Genomic DNA, 14,029 nt, shown 5'->3' on the forward strand with positions numbered 1-14,029 from the left:
CAGACAATATTACAAAGCCACGGTAATCAAAGCAGCATGGTATTGGCACAAAAACAGACATATGGATCAATGGAACAGAGTAGAGAGCCCAGAAGTAAACCCACACACCTATGGTCAATTAATCTTTGACAAAGGAGGCAAGAATATACAATGGGGAAAAGACGATCTTTTTAGCAAGGGGTGCTGGGAAAGTTGGAGAGCCCCATGTAAATCAATGAAGTTAGAACACACCCTCACACCATACACAAAAATAAACTCAAAATGGCTTAAAGACTTAAATATAAGACATGACACCATAAAACTTCTAGAAGAGAACATAGGCAAAACATTCTTTGACATAAATCATAGCAATGTTTTCTTGGGTCAGTCTTCCAAGGTACTAGAAATAAAAGCAAAACTAAACAAATGGGACCTAATCAAGTTTATAAGCTTTTGCACAGCAAAGGAAACCATAAACAAAACAAAAAGACAACCAACAGACTGGGAGAAAATACTTGCAAAAGATGCGACCATCAAGGACTTAATTTCCAAAATATACAAACATCTCATCCAGCTCAGTAACAACAAAAACAAAAAAAAAAACAATCAAAAAATGGGCAGAAGACCTAAATAAACATTTCTCCAAAGAAGACATACAGATGGCCAATAGGCACAAGAAGAGATGCTAAACATTGCTAATTATTAGAGAAGTGTAAATACAATCTACAATGAGGTATCAACTCACGCCAGTCAGAATGGCCATCATTAAAAAGACTACAAATAATAAATGCTGCAGAGGGTGTGGAGAAAAGGGAAACCTCCTACACTGTTAGTGGGAATGTAAATTGATGCAGCTACTATGGAAAACAGTATGGAGGTTCCTCAAAAAACTAAAAATAAAGTTAACATATGATCCAGCAGTCCCACTCCTGGGCATATATCCACAGAATACTCAAATTTGAAAAGATACATGCACCCAATGTTCATAGCAGCTCTATTTACAATAGCCAAGACATGGAAGCAACCTAAAGGTCCAGTGACAGATGAATGGATAAAGAAGATGTGGCATATATATATATATATATATATATATATATATATATAAAATGGGATACTATTCAGCCATTAAAAAGAATGAAATTATGTCATTTGCAGCAACATGGATGAAACTAGAGATTATCATACTGGATGAAGTAAGTCAGACAGAGAAAGACAAATATCATATGATATCACTTATATGTGGAATATAAAATATGATACAAATGAACGTATTTACAAAATAGAAACAGACTCACAGACTTAGAAAACAAATCTATGCTTACCAAAGGGGAAGGGAGGGGGAGGGATAAATTAGGAGTTTGGGATTAGCAGATACAAACTACTAAATATAAAATAGATAAACAACAAGGTCCCTCTGTATAGCACAAAGAACTATATTCAATATCTTATAATAAACCATAATGGAAAAGAATATGAAAAAGAATATAATACACATATATTCAGTATATATATATATATATTATATATATATATATATAATATATATATATTATATATATATATATATAATATATATATATATATAAAACTGAATCACTTTGCTGTACACCAGAAACTAACACAACTTTGTAAATCAACTATACTTCAATAAAAAAAATTTTTAAAATGAAGTTGCCCAAGTTCTTGTGGAAAAAATTGGTGTATTTGTTTAAATGTTATAAAGATTCAAGTAATAATAACATAGAAATTTATTCATGCTGCATTTTGAGTTAAAATTAAAAAGGAGCTTTAGCATTTTATAGAGGGATACAGAAAGGATCAGCTTCCTAGTATAATTACTTAAGAAAAGGTAAACAAACTGAATCTATCTCAAGGAAGATTTCCTCTGTGTTCACAGAGATTCCAGAAGTTTTGCTCAACAAAATAGCAGTTGATCTATAACACTACCGAACTTAGTGCATTTAGAATTTCTACAAATGAGTGAGTAGAACGGGTAGCGTTTGTGCAGGTAAAGAAATGGATGATAGCTTATTCCAGAGTTTTCAAAAATTATGGAATTTAAAATTGTAAAGGAGTCTGTAGTCTCTTCTACAAGTGGTAAATCATGGTCTAGAAAACTTCCATAATGGACAGAAAGAAAATTTTTTTAAAAATCTGGGTATCATGATTCATGATGGAGTTACCTTGGACTTTTGTAAAATCCCACCATTTTAAGTAAGTAGTTTTTAATCTAGTAATTAAGGCACCTATTTGAGAAATTCTGATTTTGAGCTTCTGTATGTTATCTTTTCTTAGTTTCGTTATGGTGGCGATGGTTCCAAAGGACCAATCATCTCTGCTCAGGAAGCTCAGGCCCAGGCCATTCTTCAGCAGGCTCGGGTAAGAAAGGATCAACATGTAGCTCCATAACCTGATTCTGTGCCAAATTATGCAAGAGAGAGAAAGTGTGTGTGTGTGTGTGTGTGTGTGTGTGTGTGTGTGTGTATCTGGAGGGTGCTACTATTATGAACAAAATACTTCTGAATAGTATGTTGAATTTAGATGGAGAAGATACTAAGATAATATCTATTTTTCCAATAGGAATATTTTCTTTAATTTAATATTTAATTTAAATGACTGATCCTTGCAGTGTTGCCATACATAATTCTGGCAAAAACATGCAGACCATAATACACAAATTTTCTAATTTTTTTTCAAAGAGTACTGATGGATTTATATGTATCACCCTTTATCTTTCACATCCAGTTTTCCCTGTTAAGGCATATGTCAATGATTAATGAATAAAGTAAGAGGATAAAGTTTAAAATAATTTTTCCACCCAATCTTATAGATTATTCAGGATATCCCAAATAATCCAGAAAATTAAATTTCTTAGGCATTCTTGTGGAGGAAAGAAACCTTCAAATATGTATTCTAAGCTCGAATCATTGTAATCTATATTTTAAACCAAATCCATTTAGTTCATATTTGTTTGTCAGCTAAAAGCTTTCCACTATCTGTATACTTATATAATATAAAATTGTTTGTTTTTTAAGTTAGCTCCAGTGCAGTTAAAATATAGTAAGGAAATCAAAAGAATGGATCAGGAAAGTGTTGAAAGTCATATAATACTTTTATTCATAGTATAGTCTTTTTTTCTTTTCAAGGAAAAAGGAAATAAAGGGCTTATAGTTGGCATGGATACGGGTACCTGCTTCCTAAGTGATATAAATCATTTTGGTGACAACTATTTACCACCATAAACTTATGAGTGCATAAATTATCTGAGAGTGTAAGTCTATCAATCTGAAAAGATACCATTGTTTGGTTACATCATTTATAAAGACAATGAAAAACTTAAATATTTGTTTATTAGACCTTGGCATAATACAAATCTAAAATAATTTAAATTGATTTACTAATGATGCCTACAACTTATAAATTTTATTACTTTGAACAGATTTTAGGTAATTATTTGAGCTTAAATAGTTTATTAGGTGATTGAATTCCTAATTTTATTAGTCCTTTTAACTTACTTGGAAATAGGTAGCAAGCATTATAATTCCAATTTTTCAGATATTTAATCTCAAGGATTAAGAAGTGTATTGTCAAAAATCTCATGGTGAGTCAGTAGTGAAATTTTGGAGATATTACTGTTTTCATCTCATGCACTTTTCTAATATGATTTTACATTATTTCTATTACAATATTATTTTTTATATCTGTTTTGGTAATCTAAATATTCATCTTTTGGAATCACTAATATTAAAAAATAGCGCACCATACTAATTTAACATCTGTCAAATATTTATCCTTTTACTCTACTTGTTCCAGCTTTCCAAGTGCTAATTTCACATTTCTAATATTCAGTGTCAGTAGTGCATGTAATCAGTCTATCATGCCTATGATTCTACCAAATAAATGTATTTTTCTATAAAGCATTAAATTTGAGAATTGTTAAAATAACTATATTATCTAAGCACTTTCTGATCAATTTTGCTTTTTACTATCTGGCTTGAATTGTCATAGTTTTTCCTAAAATACTGCTAGAAAACTTTTACTTAAAGCACTTCAAATTGTTCACATCTAAAAGTATTGTCAATGAGAATTGCACCTACATACTTAAGAGAAGCCTACACAATATTCTGAATGCACTTTTGAGGAGGAAAATCATCAGATATTAAATTTCTTATTAGATGTTAAAATCTATTTTAACTTTTATCATTGAATAAATCATAATATATATGGTACAAGATTGTATATAAGTCACAACAGCTTAAAAAATGTCTGATACTTATTAGGTCAATTTGTCATTCTAAAAACTTGTGATTCTTCAGTAACCAGGTGCTCTTTCTACTATGTAGCTATTATACCTCTGTTGATGAGCTGCTACTTAAGGGTAACTTGTGCAAATGAATATTGTGGTTTAATATGCTCATCCAGGGAGGCATTCCTGAATTTGCTATATTTTATTTTCTAGATTGCTCTGAGAGGTCCACCTGGCCCAATGGGTCTAACTGGAAGACCGGGTCCTGTGGTAGGTTACCCAAAAAGATAATATATGTTTAAATTCCTGTATTAGTAGTTCCTTGTGCAACTTTGGTCAGGCAGTTTTCATATCTTTGGCTGGTGAAAGTAGGGTAAATATACCGACTTATACTTGGATTTTGTTTCCATTTAAGAAATCTCTCTGAATTCAGTCCTCAGTAAATTTTAATGAAAAGGTTACAGTGGAAAATTCTCAAATCAAATAAATACAATGAAAAATATAATTGAATCACATATCCAATTATTAACTTTTCAAACTATAATTTATTTGAATAATAGTTTGAGTTATTGAAGTTCAAGTGTACAGTAAGTTCTTGAGATTTAATTTTATGTAAAACAGAATTTATTAAAAAAGAATTTGAGGCCAATGAAAATTTTTCCATAATCTTAGGAGAAAGCAGGAGACTTGGCTTAACTTTAAGTTGCCTCTAGTATTCCATGAACTGCTTCAGATATTAGAGAAATTATTCTGTCTTTTAGACACTCTTGGAAAATAAGTGTTTTATTTTCCTTACAAGCTTACTGACAAGCTAATATTCTATATATTTTTTAAAATATTTTGAAACTTACCAAATGCTAAGCAGTGTAGCAATTCACACACACACAAAACAAAGATTCTTTTTAAATCATACTTTTTTCTTAAGAGAAAAGAACATTGTAGAATTCCAACCTGAGTTCACATTGATTTTAAAATTAATGGAATAGTTTCTATTTTAAGTATTTTTTTATATAAAAAGCTGTAGTATACTTTCAATATGATCTTATATGCTCACAATGTTTTATTGAAATAATGGTATTTATAGAAATTATTACTCTGAACATTAAAAGTTTATCTTTGGTTTACTTAGTAGACACAGTAAAACTGTTTTATTCAAATTTGAATCAATTAAATAGTTTTCTAATTATTTAATCTGTTTTACTGATCTTATTAGGAGGAAAAATAGTTTTCTTCATTCAGTTTATTCAAGAGTTTGTTATCTACTTTTTCATAAATTTATGGTTCTCTTCAGTCTTGAAATTTTATAACATTTTATATATCTTGAAGGGCTTCACACTCAATCATATGAGCTCATGTGGAACATGTGTTCTGGCAATATGTTCCACAGAATTTAAATTATACACGTTTCTAAATGCATTATTATGTATTTATCATGTAGTTTTACTGTTCTGCCTTTCAAAATATAGTAGGGAAGATGATTGATTCCATGTCATTTAATAAAGGCAGAAATAGAGTTAATATTTAATTGCTTGTTAATAATAACACATTTACATGACTGAGGAAAATCAGCAGTATGCTAGTGTTTTACAAATTTGGGGGCAGAAGAATTACCCATATATTTTATCAAAAGTGAAAGTTCCTGGGGCCTTGAACTTGAGACTCTAATGATGCATATTCAGGGTCAGAACTGGCAAACTATATTTTCAATGAGCGCAGCAGGCTGATTCTTACGGTCAAGCGTGTTTGGGAAACACTGCCTTTTGCTTAAATTAAAAATATCAGCCTAGCATCTGTAAAATCCTATCATCCAAAGGAATTTTCCTGCTTATCATCCTGACAAACACAAGTCTAGCGGATCTGTAGAGGGTAAGGACAGCGATGAGCAGAGCCAACGAAAGCTTGTTACATTAAGCTGTCCCTGTTTTCACCAGTCCTTAAGGGTCAGACCTTCACAGCATGTTGGCAAAGAGAAATCATTGACAGCCATGTTATTACATTACCATTCTCAACGTAATATCCAAGATTAATTGATTTTACTACTTAAGTCTTTGTTATAGAAAGTTTTAGCTTCCTAAAATATTAAAGGTTGGTATTGAGAGAAAAAAATCACATTGTTTGTTTTCACCATTTTCTCTTCTATTATTCTTTGCTCCAAAACATCAAATTATAACAGACTTTCAAAAATCTTAATTCTAGAGTCTAAACGTATTTTATACATTAAGATTTTAAAAAGAACAATATTTTAATACATAAATATGTTCATTCTTTCAGTGAAATATTCCTTTATTCAATTATTTGTTTCCAATTGATTTTATAGACTAAAAGAGATCTATATTTTAAAATACGCAGGAAACATAGAAAATGTTCTTTACCCTATTCTGTTACTGTCAATTATTACATGGCGATTTTTAGAATAAGTGTTTGGGCAAAGTAATTATAATCTGTTGAGTAGGTTGTGCTTATATACAGAAGATATAATACAGTAAAGTAATTAAAAATAAATTGGCTGTCCTTTAATTGCATTCAATTCTATGAATAATCTGATTTAATGTAGAACCCCAGTTTCTCTCTTGAAGAAATTTAGTTGCAAGAATTCTTAATTAGACACTTGAAAGTCATCATTCTTGTAATTTTCAGGATTGGAATATTCATGTTACTTGACTTGCCATATTTTTTGGCAGTCATATTAATAGTTATTTTACTTTGGAGCCACCAGGAGGCTCTAGATACCTAGCATTTTCAGGCTTAGCTTAATTTTAACCTTTTTGCACTTTGATTCAATGGAGTATTTAATTGAATCTCTATTGATTTAAATAAAGCAGAAACTTCTTAAACACACAAAGTATACTTCTTCAGCATGAAGTAACTATTATCACTATGTTCAATTTTAGTATTCTAAAGCTTTTTAGGAAGATGGATGGCCTAGTATTTATTTTTTAAAACTCACAACACTTTTATAAAGTGGTTTTATATTTTTTTCCAGTTACTATGCCAGGCTTTTGTTGCACTTTGTGGATTGTGTAAATATTTGGAAGAGGCATTTATCATAAGGACTTATTCTCCTAAGGAAAAATAGACAAATCTAGGAAAAAATGCTTTGACATTATTTCAGGACAATTATAATGACAACAATAGCATCTGTTCTTGACATTTCATTGCTATAGAATTCAGTGTCTGAGAAGTTTCTGAGTATAACAGCATTAATATTTGCCAAGTTTCATAAATGAATTCAATGTGTACCCGATTCTGTAAAAATGTGTTTCCTCTAGTACTCCACCACAGTGTAATGATAAATAACGCCTGTGTATCATCGTAAGTGCTCTGATGGCACACACATTAAAGAACACTTCAATGTGATTTCATGAAATTTGCTTCTGTGTAGTTATCAGTAAAATATAGACTTTTAAATATAGTTCACACACTGGAATACAGCCAAAATCTGAGAAGAGATGTATTTCAATCAGAGGACTTGAAAATTTTGTTGTATTAACTAATAAAATCATACTATTTGAAGAAATGTATTTTGAATAATGTTTAATTATTTCAAGTGAAAATGGTAGGGCAAAACTGGTTAGGGAATTACAAAATTAAATGATTATGTCTTCACCTTTTCTCTACAGGGGGGGCCTGGTTCCTCTGGGTCCAAAGGTGAGAGGGGTGATCCAGGTCCTCAGGTAAAAATTAACCTATTTCACTTATTTTATTTTTGACTTTATCTTATCTATTAGGGTAATTGAAGTGTCTGCCATCTGTTTTATGAGTAAAGAAATTACTTACATTACCTTTAAGCTCACATCACCTTCTCTAATTGAAACATCTCTAATGGTCAGTTGACTGCCAATAACTTTATTAATTTAAACAATATTAAAAGAAGATAATAAGCTAGAATGGGAAAGTCTTGATAGTAATAGGTCTTCAGAACGTTAAATTGGCTTGAGATCGTACAGAACAGAGAAGCACTATTACAATTGTATTTATAGTGGCCCTGCCACAAGCCTAACATGTTTCCCATGGAGAATAAAATCTAGTAAGTTCTCTCAGAAAGAATATTTAATATACCTAAAAGAAGCTAATTTTAAGCCCTTTGTAGAGCTGAGGAAATTAAGAGAAATTGAGAACATCTGACCTGAAATTCTTAAAAAGATCTTACATTATATTTACATGGTGCCAAATTAAAAGTATTATTTTTCCTTGAATGATAATAACTAGATAGAGACATTCACTATAAGCACATTATGAATTATACTTATTCTAGAAAACTGAAAAAGCAAAATGTGATGTATTTTTAAAATTCATTTTTAATAAAAATGCTTTCTGATATACTCAATACATATAAACTCAGATTGGGCTACAGGAGCTCTCAAGTGGCCATCCAACTAAATTTTTTCTTTTTTTAAAATTAGTTTTATTTTAACAATATTATAATGTAAACTTGAATGTGAACACCTATATGTATTCTTCGTCACCACCACCACAGTCGTTAGGATAGAGAACAGTTCTGTAACCCCAAGCAATTTCTTGGTGCCACTTTATACTCACAACTTCCTTGTACCCCTAATACCTGACAAGCACTGATCTTTTCTTCATCACTACAGTTTCATGTTTCCAAGAATACTACATAAATGAAATCATACATTATGTAACCTTTGAGATTGGTTTCTTTCACTCAGCATAATGCCTTTGGGATTTGTTGCAGTTGATGAGTGCATCAATAGTTTATTCCTTTTTGTTGCTGAATAATATTCCCCTGTTTGGATGCACCACAGTTTATTCTGAAATGAGAAAAAATCCCCCCCAAATTTAGAAAGATATTTGGGTGACACGGAATGTGGCAACCTTCTTTGTCGTGCTTGTTAAATGTTGCCATAAAGAGATGGAAAACATTTGTACCTTAACTGAGAATTGCATAAAAATATTGATATGTCTTTTGCAAAGTTTATGAACTTTTGGGTCAGACTCATCTCTTGACAAAATAGATGAATCTGAAAACATTCTGCAGTAGTTTTCATGGTCTTTGCAGTTTTCCTTAACTCCAATGAGATGCAATATCAAATGAAGGATCATTTTCATTAAAAACTAACAAGATTTGTCCTGTTATTATTGCTCCTTGCCTTCCAGATGGGGTATAGGATAGAGTTTTCTTGCTGCAATATTTTTTTAAAAGCTATATTCTTTTAACCTCTAATTATTAAGCAACCTTAATTTCATATTTCTATAATCAACATTTCACAGCAATCATAAGAATTATTTGTAATTTCAAATATGTGTTATATTTTCTACCTCACTCATTATATGCATATTGTTTAAACTTAAAAAGGGGTATAGTTAATTAAATACAAAGGCCTATATACTATTTTTACTGGATCTATATTTGATCTATTATTAGCTGTGTAATTTTATTTTAAAAAACACATATATTAATTCACAAATAAGACATTGTATATTGACATAACATTGTATTATACTGCTTCAAGAAAGATATTGAGAATCTTTAATCTGACATGGCATGGTGCCAGTCAATAATTTGAATTAAGGTTTGCCAAGTGATCCTCCAGGATTTTGTAGATGATTGAAAGAAATATGTACCAGGCACTGTGCTAAATTATGGGAGTATAACGGAGAAAAAGACTTAGTCCAAAATCACAGTGGTTAACAATTTAATGGGAGATTCAACTATGAAAAAAAGACAATTATAATCCAATGTGATACCTGCAATAAAAGAATAAATATCTAGAATAGGATCTCCAAAAAATGAAGAGAAAGGTGAAGGCAAAGAGAAGAGGAATAAAATGGAAGTGTTTTCAGTCAAGTGAACTGTAAAACTGCAAGGTTTTGATAACATATTTAGCAATTGAGGATTTTTTTTAGCTTAAAATATCACTTTATATGCCTTTTGTTTAAATGTAATCGCATGTCTATATAAACTTAAGAAAATAGCATGACTCTTTTTTGGCAAGAAACCATTTAGAAAAATCGATTCTCTTGTCTTTTTGCTTTATCTAGACTTTTACATAAGAAATAATTTTCTTGTGTTAAAATGATTAAGGTAAAGCTAAGAAGATATAAATTTCTAAAGCCATTTCTCTTGATGTGATTAAGTTTATTGATCAGGAATTCTATAAAATTAATTAATTATGATGTTTTGTATAGGGCCCTCGTGGTGTCCAAGGTCCTCCTGGTCCAATAGGAAAATCTGGAAAAAGGGTATGGTTAATTTTCATTGTACATTTTGAGGGCATCTGAAATCATCAGTTATTTTGTTTTCTTTTATTCTGTGCTATTTGGAATCCCTTTTGCTTAGTCATGTTCTTGGTATTATCAGGGTCGTCCGGGTGCTGATGGAGGAAGAGGAATGCCAGGAGAACCTGGGGCCAAGGTCGGGAGCTCATCTCATACATTTGTATTTTCAGATCTCGTATCTCAGTTCACCCCTGAAATTTTTATATTTTAAAATAGAGTTTCTTGATATGAAAGAATATTTCACACTCAAATTACAGTACAGAAATAGGCTGGGAATGTGATGATGATGGTGATAGTGGTGATGATGATTGATAATGATGATGATGGTGATTTTACAGGGGGATCGAGGATTTGATGGACTTCCAGGTCTGCCAGGTGACAAGGGTCACAGGGTAAGATATACCATTCTGTACATTTTATACTTTTTTATATTGGGATAATACAGGAATACTACGAAATATTGATACACTAAGATATAAGAAGAAAATTAATTTAAGTATTTGTGAACTCATGTAAATTAGTACATCTACTAGATATTTGAAGAAAGATAAGTAGAATTATATGTGCGATACTCATATAAGTTCTTTAATTTCTTTTAGACATTAAAATACTCATTTTACACAAACATAAGTTGAGGTGGAATCTTTATGTACATGTATATGGAAAATACATTTATAGAACAAGTGTGGAGATTTAATTTTTGCCTCTAATTTTTTGATAATTGCCTCAATTTCCTTCTTACATTTTGTCTGTGGAAATATACTCAAAAGAGGACATCTATAGGCAGTTTGTCATTAATATAACAATATACTGGGCACTGTATTTTATTATACTAATTAGATGGCTCCAGTAGATTGAGACACCACAGGCTACTTCTTTGTGATAATATTAGTTTGCAATCTGGTGCAAGAGCTTATAATTCACTAAGACTAAACAAAATACAATGTTGAACGGCAATCCAGTCAATATTTTTAGTGGGAAATTAAGCAAAGATGTGGTCTTTCGAAAAAAGATCAGCTTTGGATCTTCACATTTTTCTTCTCCAAAAGTTAAGAAGGAAGATGGGACAACCATTAGGAAATTGGAGAATATAAAAAAAATAGAAAGATAAAGAAAAGAAAGCACTATGAATGTCTAGCAAGATAGTTAGTGTGTGCCTATCACATGTTGAGAAAAATATATAATTTTGTTTTCTAAAAAATCCAAAAACTTCTTTAGTCTTCTAGAACTGTGCTGTTTTAATAAGAATTATTTCAGAAGCAGAAAAAATGTAAATTAAATAAAAATCAGTAAAATGTATCCATGTTTAAGACAGTTTTCAGCAGAATACTTTTCTATTAGTTTGTAATAATTAAATGTCTGAAAATTATTTGGGAATTTCATTTAAACCTTTTTGTTTTCAAAATTGAGGGAACATTTTTCCTAGCATACTAATATATAATGCCAGTTAATGTAAAATTATGATTTATCTTTGAAGTGTTTTAAGGAGGGAAAATAGAGCATAAGTTTTTTCTGCAAATGTTCTGCTATATTTGGTAGGATAGCTGTAGGATAGACAAACATTCTAGTTTATTTCGTGTTCTACTTATACTTGGATTTATTTAATAGGGTGAACGAGGTCCCCAAGGTCCTCCTGGTCCTCCTGGCGAAGATGGAATGCGGGTATATTAAACTTCATTTCTTTTAAGAAATATTTAAAATTAAAACATAGAACAAAATCATGCTGAAATGTTACATTGTCTGATTGCATCACTCTCCCATTCATTTTGTCCATGACAGGGAGAAGATGGAGAAATAGGACCAAGGGGTCTTCCAGGTGAAGCTGTAAGCAACTTTCTTTTTTTTCTTTTTAAATAATACCCCGTTTTGAAGGAATAGTGATTGGTGTTAACATATATAAAGTCAATAATAAACTCAGATGACTATTGCCGTCTTGCTTAAGCTAACCAGGTAATTGTTATGTGAAAAAACATTTAAAAATGATACTCAGAGCTCTTCTTTTGTTAAAGAAAAAGTCTTAGAAAATCAAGAGACAAAATTGTGGGATATAACATCTTGTCAGGCAAAAACCTTACCTAATTTTTGTTGCTGTTTTTTTGTTTTGTTTCAGTTTTTATATCATCAATAGCTCTAGAATCTATTTATGTGTTTAGGATAAATTAATCTTATTATCAGAAGAAACACAAAAATGAGGTGCTTAGTATATACCAGATATAACTATAAAATTTACTAGATTATATCCTTTTTCCAGTGATTTTTACAAATGAGGAAACTGAATTGGAAAGGTTTACCCAAAGCTAGTTAATCAAAGAACCAGACTAGAAGCAGGCCTCCTAGTTTTAGTCCCAGTTTGCCACATTATAGAGCCTGTCAGCTAAAAGGCATAGTAGCTCAAGTGAATATGACAGTAAATCATTGTATTCACTTTTCTAAAGAAGGAAAAGAAGGAGGAACAAATGGAGGAGGGGGAAGAAAAAGAAATTAATTGTCATAATAATTTTAAAAATCAAGCAAATGGTTTCTCTAATCTTGCTAATATAGTTATCCAGCTGTTTGTTTCTTTCTCTCAGTAGAATATTCTTTCAAGATGGAATTTACTTAAATGTAAAATAAATGAGAATCAGGACTCTTCTATTTGTGTAGTCTATCTTATTAAATAACAAGATTTAATAAGATTCAGTGTTGCTATTCAAATTGGAAAAAAATGACACAAAAGTGACTTATTTAAAGCATTAAAATATTTCCTATTTTTAAAATTTCCCAAGTGATTCATATATAAATTTATAAAATCAAAGATATGGCTGTATTAAAGACTTTCTTATCCATCTTGGCTTTTGGATCAATATAAACACTAGACATTTGTGTCACATAAAAATGGCATTTTAAACACCATTAAAAGAAGATGAACAGATATTTTAATCTAAACATTACATTAAAATTTATTTAAAGGAAGAGGCATGTTTTGAAGGCATTTCTTATGAGAATGTGTTTTTCTTTTCCTCCTAGGGTCCACGAGGTTTGCTAGGACCAAGGGGAACTCCAGGACCTACAGGACAGCCTGTATGTATTGTTGAAAACATTCAAGATTTCTTAGGGAAAGCTTGTTGCCAGAATTTTTAAAGCCAGGAGGCTGTGAAAGCTTTCAGTAGACAGCCAAGGGTTTACTGCTCTGTTATATTCTAAGGCCTAATGATGCTGCCTATCAGTTTAACTGAGCATACCCCACTCCACTGGCTTCTTTTCTCTTCCTTTTAGTTTACCTATTTTATTGTTTCATGTCAAATTCTGAACACGCAGTGGAAAATGCTGTTAGGTTGTCTCCATGGGCATGGAGAGGAGAGTATAGACCTTGCTTTTTCCCTCATTTCCATTAAGTTCTAAAATGATTTTTTAGTCAACCTAGGCTACTGGGTGTCATGCTCTTAGGTTAGTCTTCTAAATTTTCCATTGTAGCATCTGAACTTGTAAACACTCATGCATATTTTTTTCGTCATTGAAGGGTATCGCAGGTGTAGATGGCCCCCCAGGACCAAAAGGGAACATGGTATGTAGGAAATATCCATA

At 31.1% G+C, this 14,029-nt stretch overlaps 1 protein-coding gene across 1 annotated transcript in view; it reads left to right on the forward strand.

Annotated features, from left to right (window-relative positions):
- Nucleotides 1-14,029, forward strand: part of COL11A1 (collagen type XI alpha 1 chain) — a 214,605-nt gene that overhangs the window by 87,344 nt on the left and 113,232 nt on the right. Inside the window, exons 13-22 of the mRNA XM_082451859.1 lie at nt 2,275-2,358; nt 4,439-4,495; nt 7,846-7,899; nt 10,376-10,429; nt 10,548-10,601; nt 10,804-10,857; nt 12,074-12,127; nt 12,245-12,289; nt 13,472-13,525; nt 13,965-14,009. Of these exons, the coding sequence (XP_082307985.1) occupies nt 2,275-2,358; nt 4,439-4,495; nt 7,846-7,899; nt 10,376-10,429; nt 10,548-10,601; nt 10,804-10,857; nt 12,074-12,127; nt 12,245-12,289; nt 13,472-13,525; nt 13,965-14,009 (555 nt within the window). The remainder of the gene's footprint in view (nt 1-2,274; nt 2,359-4,438; nt 4,496-7,845; nt 7,900-10,375; nt 10,430-10,547; nt 10,602-10,803; nt 10,858-12,073; nt 12,128-12,244; nt 12,290-13,471; nt 13,526-13,964; nt 14,010-14,029) is intronic.

Source organism: Balaenoptera physalus, assembly GCF_965194825.1.
Source record: "Balaenoptera physalus genome assembly, chromosome: 1".
Classification (NCBI taxonomy): domain Eukaryota; kingdom Metazoa; phylum Chordata; class Mammalia; order Artiodactyla; family Balaenopteridae; genus Balaenoptera; species Balaenoptera physalus.